This window comes from Sitophilus oryzae, unplaced genomic scaffold, assembly GCF_002938485.1.
Source record: "Sitophilus oryzae breed Bouriz unplaced genomic scaffold, Soryzae_2.0 scaffold_489_pilon_pilon, whole genome shotgun sequence".
In the NCBI taxonomy this organism is placed as follows: domain Eukaryota; kingdom Metazoa; phylum Arthropoda; class Insecta; order Coleoptera; family Curculionidae; genus Sitophilus; species Sitophilus oryzae.
The window spans coordinates 238,856-260,903 of NW_022147072.1; the positions used below are offsets into that span (position 1 = coordinate 238,856).

At 32.0% G+C, this 22,048-nt stretch overlaps 1 protein-coding gene and 1 long non-coding RNA gene across 4 annotated transcripts in view; one reads left to right on the forward strand and one right to left on the reverse strand.

The window, feature by feature from the left end:
- Nucleotides 1-6,893: 6,893 nt before the first annotated feature.
- On the reverse strand, nucleotides 6,894-7,920 carry LOC115886474. Its single transcript, XR_004050898.1, has 3 exons — nucleotides 7,354-7,920; nucleotides 7,081-7,252; nucleotides 6,894-7,022 (listed from the first exon to the last, which is right to left on the reverse strand). It is a non-coding gene; the product is annotated as an uncharacterized LOC115886474 (long non-coding RNA).
- A 2,489-nt stretch (nucleotides 7,921-10,409) lies between these two features.
- Nucleotides 10,410-22,048, forward strand: part of LOC115886479 (glutamine--fructose-6-phosphate aminotransferase [isomerizing] 2-like) — a 48,823-nt gene continuing 37,184 nt past the window's right edge. For all 3 annotated transcript variants that reach the window (XM_030905645.1, XM_030905646.1, XM_030905647.1), the window contains exon 1: nucleotides 10,410-10,549. In XM_030905645.1, the coding sequence (XP_030761505.1) occupies nucleotides 10,543-10,549 (7 nt within the window). In that variant the 5' untranslated portion in view covers nucleotides 10,410-10,542. The remainder of the gene's footprint in view (nucleotides 10,550-22,048) is intronic.

Genomic DNA, 22,048 nt, shown 5'->3' on the forward strand with positions numbered 1-22,048 from the left:
ATCTTCCCCACAGAATCTGCATTCGCCGTTTCTTCTTAGTTTCAATCTACTGAGGTGTCCATTGAGGAGACAGTGTCCTGTTAAAAACCCCGTGACAATCCGAAGATTGTGCTTACTCAGACCCAGGAAGATCTGTGATTTTTCTTGATCATAAGCCCTCAGAAACTTCTTCGAGTGTCTTAGACCATTACAAGATTTCCATTCCAGGTTGCGGATGGAATCTTCCAAGTTCTTGAGTTCCGCCTTGAGTTGGTTCCCACTTGGAAAGCAGAACGGTTCTGGTCCAGTTAATAGTGGAGTGTTCGCTCCTTTCCTAAGCTAGATTATTTGCTTTTTCATTGCCTTCTATCCCTTGGTGAGCAGGCACCCAGTGTAGGAGGACTTTGTTTTCTTTGCCTAATTTATTCAGCTTCTCTATGCATTCCTTGACCAATCTCGAATTGATTGACACTGAGTTGATCGCCTTTAACGCTGCTTGACTATCAGATAAGATGGCTATTTCTTGTTTCCGATAGTTCCTATCTAAGATAAGTTGTACGCATCTCTCGATAGCGTAGATTTCTGCCTGTAGGATACTAGGGTAAGTGCCCATTGGTTCGGAGTAATTAGCTCTCGGCCCAAACACTCCGATCCCTGTTCCCGTATTGGTTTTGGAAGCATCAGTATACCAAGTTATGGTATGGTCTTTTAACTGTTGGGCAAGCGTTTCGCTCTTCCAATCCTTCTTATTGCTCAATACTACATTGACATGTTTGTCAAAGTTGTACGTTCTTTGACAAACATGTCAATGTAGTATTGAGCAATAAGAAGGATTGGAAGAGCTAAACGCTTGCCCAGCAGTTAAATCCTTCTTATTGCTCAAGAAAAGCCGGATACGTGATGTTATCTCTCTTCCGCACTCCGGATATTCAAAAATCTCATTGCTTTGTTGCATCTTTACTTTTTGATTGTCGTTAACTGAGTACACAACACCTCTCCACTGCGTTCTATTGTACGCTGCTTCCTCCCACTGATCCTGTATGCTTATCCCCTTTAAGTTTACGTGGAATACATCCATTGTATCATCATCACATCATTGTATCTTTTGAGTTGTCCACCCGGTTTTCTTTTACCGTCTACAAGCTCACCGTAAAGAAGAGATTTCGGTAGGCGGTTTTCTTGCATCCTGCATACGTGGCATCCTGCATACCAGGCCATCTTAAGCGGGATTTAGTAATCGTAACTTCGGCATTCTCGCAGCTAGCCTTTTCAAGGACCGATACGTTTGAGACATTGTGGTACTATTTGATTCTTAACAGTTGTCTAAGGTGTATCTGTTGCAAATTGTTTAATGCGTTCATATGTCGGCGGTACGGCACCCAGGTTTCGCTTCCATATAACATGGTAGGCATTATTATTACTCTGTGCACTGAAAGATTCGTTTTTGTGCTCAAGTCATGATTGTAGAAATGAATACCACATACCACTATGTAATATGTTGATGGCATAAGATAAGGGGCTGGAGAATTTTAAGGTACTTCAATATATTCGAGATCAATTGCTTTCATTCGACTTTCGGGCTACATAACGATGTCGGGGGATTCACTTGATTCTCTTGAATGATAACAGACTCTCTAGGCACGCGTAGGCGTAACACGACAGATATTCAACGGTTACAAATGACATCTCTATTATCGTTGCATTATGCCATATAATCGAAAAACAAGACAGCATCAGAGATAGCTTGGAAATGAACATCACTCTCATTTTTTATGTAAAATTAAATGGGGAATGTATTCGATCGCGCGTCGTTCACAAGCCAAATGGACGCTGTTTTTTTTTGTGATCATACGGTATAATCATTGTCTGCGTCAATGGCACTCTTCAATAAGCTTCAGTCAAATTTTCAATAATATCCATCCAACAATTATTATTAACAATGGCGTCAATCGTTGCCTTAATTCGAAACCAATTATTAGCTTTAATTAGTTTAATCAACAAGACTATCTTATTGAAAATAATAAATATATTAACTGTATAGATATACTTACGTGATCAAAAAGTTTAATGATCAAAAAAGTGTCGTTAAAATACAAGATGTCATTTTCGTAGTGTATTTTATGATGTTTCTCGTTTATGAGTAAGGATGCGGCTTTCACTATGCTACTTTTTTATGAAACCAAAGATGTTACACACAGATTTGTCTTCTTGGTTCTGCGAATTTGAAAATTTTGCATTTTAATGCACCAAATTTACCGAAGAGGTAAAAACTGAGTTCTACAGGGTGAGTCTTAAATAAGTGCAAATATTTTTAGAGGTAGTATATTTTGACCCAAGAAACACGATGATGAGGTTTTTTTCGCGAACATTTTTTTTTTAGAAAATTTTGGAATTTTTTTTAGTTTTTAGTTTTAGATAATATAGCAACATAGGTAGTAGATTAAATTTACAAGAAATAAAACCCAGAAAATAATCAATGGTCCTCAAAATTTAAGCAAAAAAACATTTTTTTTGAAAATTTTCCTTTTTTGGAAGTAAAATAACTCGGTTGTTTTGTAGTCATTTGAAAAACGGTAGAGAGAAAATATGTTATCTAACCTAACCATGTACATTACTTTTTTTATTTGTATTATTACTCTAAAAATATTCTATACCCTATACTTATTTTCATAAATAGAGTAAAAAAATGCATTAATTAACTTTTTAACATCAACCTAGTTTAAGAGTACCTATTATTATTATTTTTTTAATTTAACCGGGTAAGTTTGCTTTTTATCTTTTCTTATCATAACAAAATAAATAAAATAAAAAATAATATATAAGGTATTCCGTTTTAAAAAAAAAGTTTGGGTCATATTTCAGAATGACAGCACCCAGCGAAAATCTAGTTACGCCACTGAGTTCTACGTTATAAACGCTATGGGAATCAATTTTCACCTTTTCGATAAGATGACCGAGATACGAAGGTGGTCGAAAAATGCAACATTTTCAAATTCGTATTAATAATAATTATAATTATCGTATTTCAGAAACCAAGGAGTCTACTGTGGAACAAATCTGTGTGTAGCATCTTTTGTTTGATAAAAAAAAGTAGTACAGTGATTTGAAAACCACATCTTTGTATCTCTATTCATAACGATGTATCCTATAAAAGTCCTGAAAATGGGACACCCTATACTTTAATTCATGATAGATAAACAATATTCATTCTAAGTGCCGTTTCACATTAACGGATAGTCCGTCCAAACCGTCAGCGCAGATCCTGTTTATTTTTATAGTCCAACGGGGTACTTTCACATGGTCAATCTGCGTATGTGAAAAAACGTTTTTAATCAAATAGTGCATACCAATGACTAAAGAATACAAAGACAAATATCACCAGAGAGCAAATTGTTACCATGCCACCAAACAGTGCCGTGGCGCATATTTTTCTTAACTAGCTGTTTGAAGAGATATTTATATTTTTTGATAAATGTTTTGACTACGCCTATGGTGTATACAGTGGTATTATACTAATTAATTACGAAAAAAACGTATTAAAATGTTAAAAAAGGTACAAAACTAATATCGTCAAATAGTACACATTAACTACATATAATATCAAAAAATAAATATCGAATTCAATAAGAAAACTAAGAAAACGCTAAAAAGGTGGAGTGGACTGTTTATTTACCTATGAAACGTAACGCCTGACTCTTTTTTATCGCTGCGGCTTTTACACTTGAAAGCTGAACAACTAATCACCATTGTAATAACATTTATACAAAGTTCACTACACACAAACTATTAAAAATCGCTAAAATTGACTCAACTCATTCGTTGCCACCAACAAAATGGCGTCTAACATCAAAAATTCCGCTGCAGCCCGTATTACATGTCCTTGTACTATATCCTTTAGTCATTGGTTTATACATAACACATAACACCTTTAATACATAACACAAACATAGTACCCGAGAATTTTATAGTTTAAAAACCAAAATACTTAAATATTATGGCATATCCACAATTTCAATATTATTTCAATGCGATCAACATGAACGGTAACATATGGAAGACGTGAAATAATCATATTATCGGATAGTTCTGATTACTGCCGTACCGAGCGCTTCTGAAGGTATTTTAAAAATCGGTTGGAAAGCACCAAAAGCCTATAATAAACATTTCAATATCAAAAGCACTGTTGGGCGCTCAAAAACATGGAAAGTATTGCATGGCAAATGTTTATGTATTATTGTTCGAGACATAGATGAGTATGTCTTGAACTATAGTCTTCAATATGTCTTGAATCGAGTAATTACACTTGTTTCCACCCTACTCTTTGTCTAACAAATATAGCTCCTTTAAAAATACTCTGATTTTCGCATAAAACTAGCGGCAACCATGTTAAATTCGGCAGCGACAATCATAACCTTGCCATGTTTATTTTTGTATTGTTTACAAGTCTCTAAAAAGCATTTGAAGCGTGGCTGGAAGTGTAAAAAAGTTTACGATTTTTTTGCGTCGGTTTAATATAAATAATTAGGTATGAGCTTATTTTTCAAAAGTGAAAACTGATTCTTTTATTAAATCCTACAAAGTGGGCGGGATCTAGGCAGGTTGCTATGGAAACGACTACACGCGTCAGTGACAGAGAGAATTTGAAAATTAGAATTTTATACCTTTTTTTCTTATTTTTATCTGTATAAAATTAAGTAGGTATATCACAAGAAAATCCATATTTTTTTTAAATCAAATTTTATACATTATAAAACTATTTAATCAGTATTTACTTGATGTGTGAGATTTATCTTGCTTGCTATCTTATCTTGTCCTCAAATTTTCAAAATTGGATATACTTACATTTTTTTCAATTTTCTAACAGTTCAAATAATTAAAATCTATTTGAAACTATCAATTGAAACGTTGTAGACTTATTAAAAATCTTAAACAAAGTATCTCTTTTAATTTATATAAATTTCAGAAATTAAAAAAATATTTCAAATTAAAAATTTATAGCCATGTAAGCGCCATCTAGAGGTAGCTACGTAAACTCGTACTAAAATATATTATACAGAATACTTTGCTATAGTTTAGCTATGCTTCACTAGATGTCCAATAGAAATTTTCATATATATTTAGAAGAATGGAAATGTGGCAGATTTAATATAGGGTGTCTCTAAAATTTTATACTCTAAAATATATTTGATTGTTCTTTAATTATTGTTTCTAATTTTCATAATATTAATTTAAAAAAAAAACAGTTAATACTAAATATTGTCGTCCATAACACTGTTTAAATTATTGCTTCGAAAATAATAATAATATCTTCAAATTTTCTTAAAATAAAATTTTTATTTCAAAAAAGTGTAATTAAAAGATTTCGTTTGCCGTAGTTACAGTTTTTAACAGAATTGAAAAAATACAAAATGTTTTTAATAAAACGTGTTTTTCATGATTTAAAACAGTTCCTATTGTTTAAAACCATGGTTTAAAACATTATATTAACTCCAAAATCGGAATTGGTTTAAAACTAGTTTAAAACATTTTTTATAAATATTGTTTTAAATCGGACATCAACTTTTGACGCTTCTTACGTCAAAACTAACTGTTACCGTACAAGGTCAAGTTGGCCTTGGTCCTTGGTCCAATATATCGACCTACCAAATTTCATTTAAAACGGACGATTTCTTGATTTGATTCATTAATGATGGGGTTTCAAAATGCACTAAACGTTGTCAAAATATCATGCAAAAGATGGGGATCTTCGAGCCTCATCTACATTCCGAGTTTCAGACCACTAGCTCACATAGGGCCCGAGTTACGACGCTCCAAGGTTAAGGTACATTCAGGCTGAGAGCGTCGAGCGTCGCGTCCCGTTTGCGTCGCGTTTGCGTCGCGCCCGCGTGTCGAAATGGAATCAATTCACTTAACTTAAATTAGACCATTCAGGCAGACAGCGTCGCGTTTGGCGTTGCGCTAGCGTCCGCTGAGCGTTGGGGTTCGAGTTCAATGGGGCGGACGGGGCGCAAACGCGACGCTCTCAGCCTGAATGTACCACCCATCGCGCGTAAAGAAGTTTCACTTCAAAAACAAGTTTAAAATTAGTAAAAAATGTTTACAGCATGGTTTATGTATTTGTTTAAGTACAAATTCTTTTTAGTTACATGAATGAGCGCAACAAACACTCCCAACAAGCAAAATTTATTGCTGGAACATTGCCAAAACTTCGCAAAGCAAGGTGTAACATTGCTTTTTTCATTGTATGGAGGTTTATGCAAGGTGGCAGGGTAGCTTAATCTTTCGCCAAATTACATTGCAGTGCAACGTTGAAAAACACAATATTATTGAAACGTTGCTAATGTAACGTTCAGGAAAGTACTAATTTGAGATGTATTAGTAATATTGTTAATTTTACGTCAATACAATATTGGTAAAATTATATTGTACCTATGTTTCAAAACTTATTATCCATTAAACTTTCTATTTTGTTATAACTTATTAACTGACTTATTGCTAAAATAGTATAGCAAAAAATTGATAATGTTTGCAATAAAAAACCATTTCATTAGCAACATTAGCAATTTCATGTTAACAATAATACATCAGTAATAGGTTATAATCAACAGAAACATTAATGGGTATTAAATTGTAGACTTTCAAATAGGTATAATATACCTACTTTTACTAATATTGTATTGACGAAAAACATACACAATACGTAAGTACTGAGTACTGAGAACTTACTGATCTTTTCGGCTGCTCATTAAATAAGGAATTACTGAACTCTGACCTCTTGAATCGAATTTCTAAAAAAAATCTTAAAAGTTGAAGGTCTCAAATAGTACAAAATATATATAGGTACAGTATAAACATTATTATATATTTCTTATTCAAAAATACAAAAGGAAAGTATAACATTAAATATATGTACAAGGAAAAGCAAACTTATATTTTAATTGATTTTTTGAATCTTTCATATTTTGTCTTCGCATGTTGAATTGTCTTATTCATGGTTTCAAATTCCTCTTCGGTAAAATTTTCCAATCTATATCCAATCGTTTCTAAAGTAGTAAAAATGAAAAACAATCAGTTGTAATAAATATAGCATGAGAAACTTACCTCTTGTGATGTTCCTTATTTTAAAAATCTCAAATGAGTAACCAATCCAACATTGACAATAATGAATACTGAATATTGTTCGTGATTTTATCATTAGATTAAGAATATATAGGTTTATCCTGGTTTTATCCATGTTTTATCTACTTCAGTTTTCAGTTGGTTAAAAGCTAAACTAAAATATAAAATTTCCTTTAAAAACAAACAACACAATTTGTTATACTTATTCATAGCTAAAGGTTATTAATACACACATAATAATAAAATTATACTTACACTTATCGTCTCATCATCATTCTTTGTCTATTGTTGGCTATGTAGACCCAATTTATCCTTGCTAATTTCCTAATATTATGGTCCCATCTCAGGTTCAGTCTACTTCTAGGTCTCTTAATTCCTTGTGGGTACCATGCGGTAATTTTTGTGGTCCATAATCTGTTGTTCGTCCTTATTGCCAGGTATCCTGCTCATTGCCATTTGAAGGATATGATTCTGTAGATGACGTCTATTACCTGGGTCTTTTGTCGTATTCACTCTTTCCTTTTATGGTCTTTCTTGGTTATTCCAAGGTTATTCCCAGCATATTTTGTTCCATTGAAGATTAAGATATTCTCCATCTATTTTTAATCCTTTGTTGGTCCAGTCTAGTTGACAGAAGATTTCTTCTAGTGTTGCTGTAAATAGCTTTGGGGATATCGCGTCTCCGTATCGTACTCCTGTGCCAGTTGGAAACTCTGGGGTTGTTTTATATATCATTTCTCTTGCTTTGGTTTTGCTTTGTTTACTTACTAACTCTAGGGTTGTTTTATACATCATTACTCTTGGTTAATTAAAAATAAAACATTTAAATTAAATTATAAAATTAATAAAAAGAAGGGATTAACTTATAAGATTTAAAAGGTTTATAATAGACATAAAAACAAAATATTTGTTTATGAATTATTATGTATTATTCAAATTTCTGAATAAATAAAAATATATACGTTTTAGCAAGCATACATCATAAAGCATAGAACAAAACAAAGTTCTTTATTCTTTATCTATGTTTTTCACTAAAATGACGTTATATCACAGTTATAATATGTTCTAATAGAAATAGAAATAACAAAAGATAAAAGATGCATAATAAAAGCCACGATTAATTTCGTTTATTTTTTAAATAAATTGTAAAATGTCATCTATGAATGAAAAAATTCTGAAATAATATTTTTTCAAATTCCCCATTAAGTCAATTTAACTTTTGTGATTTCTCAGTTTGGATTAGATTTTCTTGGAAATATAAAGAGAAATTTGACAGCTAAATAATATATTGTTTGATATCGGATTACTAAACTGTTCAAATAAAAATAAGTTTGTAAAACCCACTTTATAACACTTGAGATTTGAGATTATCTCCTGTGATTTGCAACTATTTAAAATAATATACCATAACGAAAATATATGTGAAATATTTATAAATAGTAAATAATTAATATACAGTTCGCTAATATTAACTAACGATATGCAATTTGTACAACATTATATGCCGTGAGATTACGCTATATACCGTATCATCGAAAAAAAAAACGGTGTCATAGATAGCTGGGGAATGACAATTATAATTTTGGCGTGATCAAGCCCTAGACATCGTTTACTAAAAATTGACATCAAATTTGCCAAAAATTAACACAAATTGTAGAAGAGTTAAAAAAGGATAGAAAGTTTCCACGCCACAAATGTATTTCCAAAAAAAAATTCTTTCTCGAATATTAAATTACATCATTTAAAAATCATTGTTATTCAATAGATATAAAAATAAAATACAACCTTCTTAAGGCCTACTGGCACTAAGCGCCATTAAAAATAAGAAAAGTTTAAAAAATTTGAGATCTAACGAATTATTATGAAAATTTTATATTTTACAATATACAGGGCGAGTCTTAAATAAGTGTAAATATTGTCAGAGCAGGTATAACACAATAAAAAAATATTTTTTTCTCTTTTCCGTTTTTCAAATAAGTAAAAAAATAGCCTATGCAATTATTTCACTTTAAAAGTTTAAAAAATAATTATATTTTTCTTAAACTTTGAGAATCACCAGATTTCTTTCTGTTTTTTTATTCCTCCTTTATATATTACTAGACGATTATGTTACTATAATATAAAGCTATTATATTTTTAACCGAAAATTTAAAAATGTAACAAAAGAAATTCTAAAAATAGGTACAGAATTGTCAAAAAAAATTCACAGAAACAAAACATAGACGTGTTTCTGACAACGAAATATACCACCTCTAAAAATTTACTCTTATTTAAGACTCACCTTGTATTATAAGGAACTTTAAAATTTGAAATAATATTTACATTAATTATTCTTTCAACAGATTTAAATCTTTCTTCTTTGACCAATAATATATTTATAATTTGAAATATATACATATATATCCGAAAACAACATAAAATAATATATTCTGTATTTATATAATGTCTTCAGCCAAACATGAGGATTTTTACTTTTTTAGAAAACTTTGGGACACCCTATACCTTTGGAGGTGGATCCGGGAGGTCGGTCGATAAAACTTTAAGCAGCGTTGCCAAGTGACAACTTTTCTAACTATAAATTTTTAAATAAACGATTTCATTAAAGTATTATCCCTAGTTATTATCCGCTATATGTATAAAATGAAAAAAATATTTTCATAACAATTAAATGATCAAAAAATATTCAAATTAATACAAATAATATGTATAACGGAAATAAATTTTAAACATACAGATAGTGTATTAAAACAAAAGTTTGTATTTTATTTAAAAGGGCTCTTTTCAAAGTATGCGTTAATGGTAATACATGTAGAATTTATGCAACAAAAGAATATTTAATAATGACAGTAATGGTCTGTCATATAACTTGAAAAGTAAATTTTTTAACTGCTGGTTTTAATAAAATTTGGTGTATGCTATTTTACTGAAGTGAAATAACAAATAATTTTCACTAATCTCTTTTTAGATTCTACCGTATGATCGAAAAAAACGGCGACGAGTTGGCTGGGAATTTTCTTTTCGATCATACGGTATTAAAATATATCACAAAATATATATAAAGTTACTGTTGGTGGAAAAAATCTTCCAAATAAATGTATAAAACACCACAATTCAAAATATCAAATATATATATAATTATTTTTATACTTTTTAATTTATTAGTATTATAATATTTTTTAATTCATTACTTAATAATCTCCTATATTTTGTTTAAAATTTACATTTTTTATGGGGCTTTATTATTTCTTATCTAATATCAAACTAATATACTGATTAATCTGAAATCGTGCAACACAGCGCATTTAAAAATCAAGTGACAGCCAGTTAACTGTAACTTGACGTTTCATATAAAAAGGTGCAAATATAAATAATCTTTTCAGTTTAAATTACTTTGGTGTGGTGTTTGTAGGTGTATGTGTTTTAAGTTTAAACAATTATTTTAAAATGTGTGGTAAGTTATTTGTGAATTAATTTAATATAGTACTAGTTATTAAAGACATAACCCAACTTTATTTATGTACATTTAATCAAGCTAAGATTTTTCTATGAATATTTAGAATTTAAATACTTTAATCTATATAATGTTCGTAATCAGTATCAGAGCAATTAAAGCATGTGTTTAAAATTTACGAATGTGCAAATTTTGTTGACATGGCAAATAGTCACCGATAATTTAATTATCCATATAACATTTTTTTGAAACATTGTAAAGTAATAATGTTTTAACCGATTGCTAATTTGTTACAAAATTGTGTAAGTTGTAAGATAGGTGTATTAATACGTAATATTTTAAAGATATTATGTATAAGACAAAATTGAAAAGTGAAAGTTAACATATGAATTGCATTGGCCTACTAGAGAATCAAAAATAAACATATAATTTCTAGTTTGGTGGCTTGTTGTAGTTTGTGGCCTACATCCTAGATATAGAAATATGTCATAACGTAGGTATTTTTAATTTGTGATTATTGAATATTAGGTGGGTTGCTCGGTCGGTACCTACCTTCGGACAAGCTATACCTATGATATGACACTTGTACTTTATTATGTTTATATACCTACATGTTTAGATATTGTAATATTATGATGTATATTATATTTTATAATTATGTTAAAAAGTTACATATATATGTATACCTTTAGAAGAATGATTTTTTTACAAGAATATACCTACTTCGTTTCCTATTACATAAAATCATAATTAAATGCTATATATTTTCCAATTATTTTTTATGTAAAATTGAAAGCATGGAATGTTTATTTAAAATAAAATATACATTTTTTCTTTGGCACACCCATATTATAAAAAGCTGCAACCGCACACCTTTGGGCATAACAATAATATATGGCAATTTCCTTATGTCTTTCAGGGTAAACCAGATTAACAAGTTTTGTTGTTACTTGAAACTTTAATGTATCAAGGCCTCACATATTGTTATTTTTAATATTCATTTAATAACTTTTTTGAAAATATTTGTTATACAATTTTATTGAATCGGTTTTTGGCTGTTTTAAAGCTTGAACAAAGAGAGAGAAAGCAACTTCACGAAAGAAATATGAAATTGTAGAAAAATATAAAAAAGTACCTTATTTTAAAACTCATAATCGTTTCAGTTTTTGGTGGGTTCTTTTATTAATTTTGACATTTTTATGTTTTATATCTAATCAAAAAATCTCTCATTATTGTTAAATATCGATAACCTACCTACCTATAAAATTTGTAGTGTGCAGGGATCACAAAAAATAAACGTTGGTATTCTACGAAATTTGTCGATCAATTAATTATCAATAAATTTTAATTAGGCATATGTTGTCTCAATTAGTTATTATTAATAAGTTGTAGTAGGATTGTTACCGTCGTTAATTAAAGTACAATATATACGATTGAAAATAAAGGGCGTCAGAGTTGGCTTAGAAATGAAGATCGCTGTCATTTTATATTAGCTTTTTTCGGGTTCTTGTTATTACCGATTCTAAACCGTCCTAGAACTCTGCAGCGCATGCGCAAATGAAATAATGTCTTCATATTTCCTTCTGCGCATACGCATCACAGTTCAAGGACGGTTCAGAATCGGTAATAACAAGAACCCGAACAAAGCTATTATGTAAATTTATTCAAGGAATGTCATCGATCGTCATATCAAAGCCAACTCGACGCCGTTTTTCTCTTCTCTTCTGAGTTTTACATAATACTCTCTTTTTTTTTCAATATCAGTATTTTTTAGCTAGTTCAGCAAAAAAGACGTTCTTGATTATTAAAAATTAATAATGTATATCGATCAATATTGTCATTTCTACGAGTCTTCTATCATTGTTTTAATTATTGTAAAAAAATGACATTGAAATCATATTTCAAGAGCGTTAAAAGTTAATCTATAGGTATATCGATAATGACATGAATCAATACGCAGCATGCTCCGAAAAATGTTTCCCTCTGAATGTTGTTTTTGATAGAAAACATACACAAAATGTGTTTGGAATTCTATGAGGTTGATTTTCATCAGGCTGGTCTATTTAATTAAACCGGATGTGGCAGCCAAAATATATTTCGAAATATCTTTAACCTTAAAAAAATTAAATTTATATCTAAATTAGATCCTCGAAGATTTTTAATGGGCGGACTTTTTGTTTGTCTATATTGAAAAATAGAAAGTAGTGAGGAAATGCCACCAAAGAACCTTCTATTCAACATTTCGTTACCAGGTTGTTCTTGTATATCCCCATTTTAAATATCTTTCAGTTTAATGTTGACCCTGCTTTTGCCAAATTAACAACGATTCAAGGGCGACAAGTAGGATAGGCTCCGTTTAATTTTCGGCATCTTTTCTTGTATTACTTTCTCTAGTCATCTGGGTGACAGCCACTTCCTAAATATTTTTGTTACAATATTCTATATTTGACCTTATGAATATTGGATTATAATTGTCTGGACTATTAGAAAAGCGTTAAGTCACAATATATCGAATATTTTAAGTTGATTAACTAATTCTTAATCCAAACACAAATACTTTATTATCAGTAGTGCGTTTATACAAAATCGTCATCTACATTGAAAAAAAGATCGGAAGGTTGCAAAGTAAACTGATAAAAAATGATTGTTTCAAATAAATTTGGTATTTCAGGTTTTTTTTTCTAGAAAATCTTTTCTTTCTATAATGCTGAAATTTAATGAAAATCGATAAGCTCTGATCGCTCTGATGTTAGCACAGGTAACATAATATTCTTTGTTACCTATGATATTAGATATTAGAATTTGAATCATATTTTAAAAAGTGTTATCTATTAGTAGCCTCGGTATTTTTTACATTATATGATCGAGATCAATAGAATGACACATTATGTCAACTTTTGATATTGTAGCATTTTAAATGTTAATCTAAGGAGCTTTGGAAAAATAGATTTGATTGTCTAATGTTTTTCGTGTTTTTTTCCAGTCAGTTAAAAGATGCCAAATCATATTTTTATAATCATAACTCATTTTGTTTAAATGGAATGAGGGTGGCTCATTAGCATAATGAATAATTTTGTACAACATATTTGGTATTTCGAGTCAAATTGTCGTTACATTTGTGGCCATGGCACTAATTGAAATTTAAAATGCTATTTTTTTAAATTGAAAATATCAAAATTTGACACATGATATGTTATTCGAATACCATTTACCATTTAGGGCACCATTTATAAATCAAAAGTTGTAGTCATTTTCATTGAAACAGGGAGTGAACTGGAAGGGTATTCAACTAATTAGTCGAATACATCAGTCAATCTTCCTTTATGTCATATGTGTCAACATACCAAATCTGGTTTTTTATTTAAAAAAATAATAAAGTTATAGGGGTGATTCACTTTTGAAAAACACCCGGTATACATGTAAGCAATATAAACAACTAAAATTAATTATTAGACTTTAGAGGGGAGACTCTCTGTCATAAAAATAAAGGAAAACATCTCATTAATATAAATTTAACATTATACACTGATAGACTTATACATATATTCATTCAAATCATGTTTATCTTTTGTCTGCAACATTTTATTAATTAAATTTTAATTATTTAAATAAATAACTGTTTAGTTAAGCAATACTTACCTATATGCGCAGACAACACTTCAAAATAGCGGATTTTATGTATATGGAGATAATGATATAGACTTTTTATTATAAATAACAAAAAAAAATAATGCTGCTTGTACAGAATTTCAGTTTAAGGCGGGTTGATACGATCCAAGTGTACCTTGAACCAAGTGCACTTGGATGCTACCATCTAACTGTAAAGGGTCCCATTTTCGTGTATTTTACTAGTTTTTCGTTTATGAGTAGAGATACAAAGATGCGGTTTTCACATCACTACTATTTTTTTCATGAAACTAAAGATGCTACACAAGAAGTGATCCTAGCACTCTTGGTTTCTAAAATACAGGACGAATTTGAAAATGTTGCGTTTTTCGAATTCTTTTAACGTTTTTCACGTAGAATCGTTAGTGGCGTAACTAGTTTTTTTGCTGGGGTCTGCAATTTTCGAAATATGACCTAACTTAATAGGACACACTGTATATTATTTTTATGTTTTATTTGCTATCTAAAAATATAATATAATCTATACTTATTTTCATTAATAAGGTTAAAAAATGCATTATTTAATTTTTTAACTTAAATCCACCTAGTTTAAAAGAGTCTTTTTATTTTATTTAGGGTGACTGCAACGACGTGCCGTAATCCTGCTGTTAAAACATAACAGCTGGTTTTTATATTATATAAAAACCAATTGTTATGTTTTAACAGCAGGATTACGGGACGTCGCGTCGCGTCGTTGCAGCCATCCTTAACCAGATAATGTTTAGGGTTAGCAGATGAAAACTTATCCACTCCGGGCAAGCCTTCCGAAAAATCCGGACAAAACCGGACGTCATAATTTTTTGGCAATATAAGAGCAAAAATAGTATATTGTTTTATTAGGAGTATAATGATACTTTTTGTGGCGAGGCTGTGGAGTGGACGTTTGACATACAGGCGAGGCACAAAAAATAATTTTTACTCCGAATAGAACCTGCTATTTTTTTTTCAAAACGCCACAAATAATTTTTTAAACAATTTCAAACGTTCCAAATAATATAAAAAGATTTAAAACTAATACCTTGTAAGTAATTATAATTATACGTATAGGGAAATTAAAATAACTTTGGTTGCACATCATAATACGACCACCAGCAAACTCCATAAGACGACGCATGGTGTCATTGATGACGTGCACCCAAAGTTGTTTTAATTTCCCTATATATCGGGAAACTATGGTTCGCGTTGAATTTGACACTATGTCAGTTTTAACCGGTTTTAATATATTTCGTAGTTTTGGGCTTAGGCGTAAGGTGATTTACTTTTATTCCTAGGCGTTATAATTACTTTTTTATGTTGTCAATCACGTCCCAAAAATTAATACTGTTGTGACGTTTGGAAAAAAATACATTTACAACTTTCAAAGAAAGTTGTAAATTACGAAGTAAAACAATGAATTTATACCACAACTGTAGTTAAAACAACGCAAGGAATTCCACAAGGTGGAGTGACCTCCCCCCTACTGTGGAGCTTGGTAGTGGATGAACTACTGAAAGAATTAACTCTAGCGGGAATACACTGCATAGGGTATGCAGATAACATAGTCATCATTGCACGGGGGAAACATGATGCCACCCTGTGTGATATTATCCAAAGAGGACTCCGCATCGCTGAGAGATGGTACAGGACTGTCGGGCTGAGTATTAACTCAGATAAAACCGCAGTAGTGCCATTCACCAGAAAGCAAAGTTTGAACAACTAAAGAATCCATCTAGATGGAAAGGAAATACTGTCATCACAGGAAGTTAAATATCTGGGAATAACGCTGAATAGTAAACTTCTCTGGAACAGGCATATTAAGAACATTAGCAGCAAAGCCACAAAGGCTCTCATGATATACAGAAGACTGGCGGAAAATAGTTGGGGCTGCGCCCCTAACATTTTGCGCAGGATGTGTACCATGATAGTAAGACCCATGATTACTTATGGAGCAGTTGCTTGGTATACAAAACTAGAGCAACGTATAGCAAGGCAAAACCTGTGCAAAGCACAGAGACTGGCATGTATCTGCATCAGAGGTGCCATGAGAACATGTCCAACAGCAGCAGGGTGGAGGTCATTCTAGACCTTACACCACTGCACATTATCGTCGGTAGTTATGCCAATGCGACAATTATTAGAATGGTCATTGACGGAAACAGTATTGGGAGAATTTTCAGGTCAGCGGCTTCGAACACCCTCAAAAAGAAAATTCCACTTCTTCAACTCCCAGTGGATAACATACCAAGAATTTACAACTTTGAGAAACACCTCACTGTAGTATTGAGTAATAAAAAGGATTGGAAGAAAGAAACGCTTACTCAGCATATAAAGACCATACCATCACGTGGTATACTGATGCTTCCAAAACCAAAGCAGGGACAAGGATAGGAGTATTTGGGCCGAAAACTAAATATTCCGAACCAATGGGCACCTACCCCAGTATCCTTCAGGCAGAAATTTACGCTATCGAAAGATGCGTACAATTTATCTTAGATAGGAACTATCGAAAACAGGAAATTGCCATCCTATCCGATAGTCAAACAGCACTTAACGTGATCAACTCATTAACCATCAATTCGAAGTTGGTCAAAGAATGCCTAGAGAAGCTCAATAAATTAGGAAAATAAAGTCCTACTCTGGGTGCCTGCTCACCAAGGGATAGAAGGCAATGAAAAAGCAAATGATCTAGCTAGAAAAGGAGCGAATACTCCACTAACTGGACCAGAATGGTTCTGTTTTCCAAACGGGAACCAACTGAAAGCGGAACTGAAGAATCTGGAAGACTCCATCCGTAACTTGGAATGGGTGTCCTCCAATGGTCTAAGACACTCGAAAAAGTTCCTCAGAACTTACGACCGAGAAAAATTAAAGGTTTTCCTTGATTTAAGTAAAAACTATCTTCGGATTGTCACGGGGTTTCTAACAGGACACTGTCTCCTCAACGAACACCTCAGTAGGCTGAAGCTGAGAAACAACGGCGAATGCAGATTTTGTGGCGAAAATGGGGAAACACCAGAACACCTTATCACTGAGTGCGCCGAGACGACGACCATTCGTGCCATGAACTTTGGTACGTCTGATGTCGAGGATGGAAAGCTGGCCTCTGTGGAGCCGTCTCAGATACTGGTTTTGTTAAAGCCCTATGAGACTGAATGATGAGTTATAACTCGTTATAACTCAAGAAAGGGGAACACACAATAGATCTGGCAGGTCGCGGTGATTAACTCCCCTCCTAAACATTCTACATTCATTCTAATGAATTTATACTGCTGAATTTATCGACGAATTTTTAAGTAACTAAATTTATTAAAACTAATATATTATTTTGCATTATTGTGACATTTCTTAATGGAACATTAAAATCCGGACGCTTATGAAAAATCCGCCCGTACTCAACCAGACGTAGTGAAAATCCGGACATGTCCGGATTAATCCGGACGTCTGGTAACCCTAATAATGTTGCTTTCCATCTTGTTATCTTAATAAAATGCACTGAAAATAAACTTGTGCAGCTTTTAGATAATACGCTGTTAATCAGAGTTTTGGATATTTTTGGACCTAATTTATACCGGCCACTTATGTTAAAAAGGTAAATAATGCATTATTTAACTTTTAAATATATTACCTTGTTTATGAGAATAACTATAGAGTATATTATATTTTTAGAAAGCTCATAACAGGGCAAATTAAAAAGTAATATACAGGGTATCCCATTAAAAAAATAAATTTAGGCAATAGTGAAAATCTAGTAACGCCACTGAATTCTACGTGAAAAACTCTAGTTAACTCAGTTTTCATCTTTTCGATAAGTTATAAAATGACCGAGATACGAAGAGGGTCGAAAAATGCAACATTTTCAAATGTGCCCTGTATTTCACGAAGTATAAGGGCTAGGATAAATCTGCGTGTAGCATCATTAGTTTCATAAAAAAGTAGCACAGTAATGTGAAAACCGCAAGTTCGTTCATTCTTCATTCATAATATTATAATATAAAAGCATAATGGAAAATCTTAAATAAATTCAAATATTACTTTTGCAATTGTTTTTCTTTTACCTGTAATTAATAGTATAGGAAATTTTATATAGGATGTTTTATACTGATACATTCCAGTGCTTCCAATGATATGCTTCTTTTAATCTTCGTAGTAGTTATGTTTTTTATAACAGCTATTTGATATAGCTTCTAATAATAACCTGAAACATTTCCTGTCATAAAAAATTCAGTGTATCACTGGAAAATCACTCAGTTTAAATCCATTTACAACTGTTAAGAATTCATAGTATATTAGCATAAGTTAATAGTAGTCAGTGAGTTATAGTAGCGATTTATAAATTAACACAATATATAATATAAAATGATCAATCACACTTAATTCAAGTTAATTCAAAATATGTCGTTATGTAGATATTTGTTAGGCGGTAAGCCATATTCTTATGCGAGTTTGCGAACTTTGGTATTAAGAAGTTATACAATAGAATCGTGTAAAATGTTATTTCTTCACATTTAACTGTACAGGGTGTTCCAAATATTTGAACGTGAACGTCTTCATATCGGAATTTGCAATAAAAACCAACAGAGTGATAATTAAAATATAGCAAAGTTGTACTAATAACATAGCCCTTGATTTTGACGAATAACATGACTCCTCGATTTTGACGATTGTTTAAACAATTTGTAGCTAAATTATAGACTTTTTAGATTCTTTCTATATTTAAAATGGAAGCTCCCATTTGTCTAGAGCACGAGGATCAATGGTCAAGGGTAATGTAATCAGACTCATCAATGCAATTCATAGGCCCAGAACCTTTCTCCGGTGTTGCAAAAAGTTACGAAAATGGCCATAACACGATGGGTGGCCAACAAATCTCTAGGTGGTGGAGAAATTCACCAGGGTAGAGACAGGCGAAAAAGTTTATCGCAGAACATTTTCCAACATTAACAGCAGACCTGATAAGCAAAGACAGAAAAACAGTTCTAAAGCTGATGGGATTGACCAATGAAGCCATGTGCATGGTCTGTCAATCTTAAGGAGAAACGACATGACACATTTTACGTCGTCGGTGCAACAGACTGGTAAATGTGTGATTCTTTGAACTAGGCTATGATAGGCCATTGACAAAAAGCTCTATGGAGGGTTCAGTTTCCAAGTTGCTAGACTTTTTGAAAGGTATAGTACTGGAAAATGTATCTTAAGGATCAGAAAATTGCTACAAAGATCTGAAAAGGTCGCCTCGGCGAGTGTGTACTTCCAGCATAATGCTGAATTAAGAGGAATTTGGTCCTAATCAACGCACCTATGAAATAGTTTTCATATTTTTGTAATATCACTTTCATTGAAATGTCATATTACTGTTTGTTGTCAGCTAAGATTTATTCTAATAAAGTACATCCATGTACAATCCAGTAATTCAATCAACAAAAGCCGATACAACTTCTGGACTTAAAACTAAATCTGCTATTGTATTTCCGAGATCACTTGGAAATACTAGGACTTTTAATTTGTTTATCCAGACCAATGGCTAAAGAGAATCCAAGGATAAATAAGACCCGAGAGCAAATTGTTACGATGTCACCAAACAGTGCCGTGGAACATATCTTTCTTAACTTAGCTGTTAGAAGAGATTTATATTTTTTGATAAATGTTTTGACTACGACTATGGTGTATACGGTGGTTTCATACTAATTAATTACGAAAAAAACGTATTAAAATGTTAACAAAAGGTACAAAACTAGTATCGACGTAAAGCACACATCAATTACATATAATATCAGAAAAATAAATATCGAATTCAATCAGAAAACTAAGAAAACGCTAAAAAGGTGGAGCAGACTGTTTATTTACCTATGAAACGTAACTCCTGGCTCTTTTTTATCGCTGCGGCTTTTATACTTGAAAGCTGAACAACTAATCACCATTGTAATAAAGTTCACTGCACACAAACTATCAAAAATCGCTAAAATTGTCGCTGGTGACCAGCTGATGACTCATTCGTTGCCATAAAAAAATGGCATATAATGTCACAAATTCTGCTTCAGCCCGTATATGGGCGTTACCTGTCCTTATTGTTACGGATTCCGTGGGTCCACTAATTTAAACTCACGATAAAATACTTAACAATTTATTATCTCACTCTGTACACACAATTTATACTGATTATAAAACACAACTTATGCAACCACTATTACTCTAACTGTTCTGGCACCTTCGCCAATTAACTCACAATTTAAAAACGCGGTATTATCAAACTTCAAACTGTCCCAAGTACCAAGCGCAGGCCTTTATATACCCTCTGGCGAGTGTTTCTGGAACCTTTTAAAGAATTCTGTAATATTCTTTTACTTTCTGGCGAATGCGCCAGGTTTTTCAATGCACGTTGCGACATCGTAGGCAACCAGTAATACAGTTTAGCGCCACATACACCTTGACCTTGACATTATATTCTTTAGTCATTGGTCCAGACGATGCCGACAAAGACAGTGCTGAAATTAAGAGTTGAAATCTATTTGGAAAAACTATAAAGTAAAGAGCCAACCAGACAATAATAATATAACTTCAATGACAGTGGCGTTACAAAAACCATAAACACTATTTCATAAGTGTTTTGATTAGAACCAAACACAAAGGCATGCTTTTAATGATAAAATTGTTGTAAATCGTACTGTTTTCTTCAAAAGCGAATATCTCCAACGAAAAAAAATGTATTGACTTTAATCAAAAAACAAACTAGGTACATATTGACAGATTGTTTTGAACTTTTGACAAAATAGCAACCATTTTTTGCCAAATTTTGTTTTCTTTCGGTTAACTAATGTAGCTACAAATTGTTAACAAAATCACCAAAATCCGCTTCGTGTTCGTTTTTCGTACCGGTCAATGTATTTTTTGAACTACACAAAAAGCATTATAAATCTCATACACCGGAATGCTTGTCCATTTGTTCCTATATCACTTTCAGCTTTAATTCCCTACTTTAAAATTTAGCGATTTATCGATATTTCGAATTATATTCGAATAACTTCTTCGATTACTTTCGTTTTCTTTCGGCCTTGGCATTCTCTCAAATAAAAGGACAGGAACTCTTGGCGATAGGACTGTTGCAACGCTACTTATAGCGGCGCCTATATAACATTTTGCTTAATATAATCTGTAGTCTGGCGAGATTATTCAATGCAAATTTTACATAATTATGTATTCAATTTTGGTCTTTGTTTATTGCTAATTATAATTATAGTACTTCTCATTAATTTTTCTCATACGGCAGAAATCTAACCATTAGAGCAGTCAAAATTGATATTTTTTTAAATAAAATATTTTGTAGTACAGACCTGTACTACAAATTTAAAAAAAATACGTCAAAAAACACATATTTTTTACAGTCTGCCATACGATCGAAAAAAAAGTACTATACGGTCGAGAAAAAAAAGGCGTTAGAGTCGGCTGGGGAATGACAATCGAAGATAATTTTGGCCAGTTACGTCAATTACTTGGCTCGTACTATTCGTAATGGCGCTTACTGCCAGGGTGGCTGAAGAAGTCTTTTACCTGCTGAGCAAACATTTCTCCCATCCAATTCTTTTTATTGCTCAATACTACTGTGAGGTGTTTCGCAAAATTATACACTCTTGGTATGTCATTCACTGGGAGATGGAGGAATGGAATTTTCCTTTTGAGGGTGTTCCAAGCTCCTGAGCTGAGAATTATCCCAGTACTGTTTCCGTCAATGACCATTCTAATCATTGTCGCATTGGCATATCTACCGAAGATAATGTTCAGTGGTGTTAGGTCTAGAATGACTTTGCTACTGTTGGGCATGTTTTTATGGCTCCTGTAATACAAATGCATGTCAGTCTC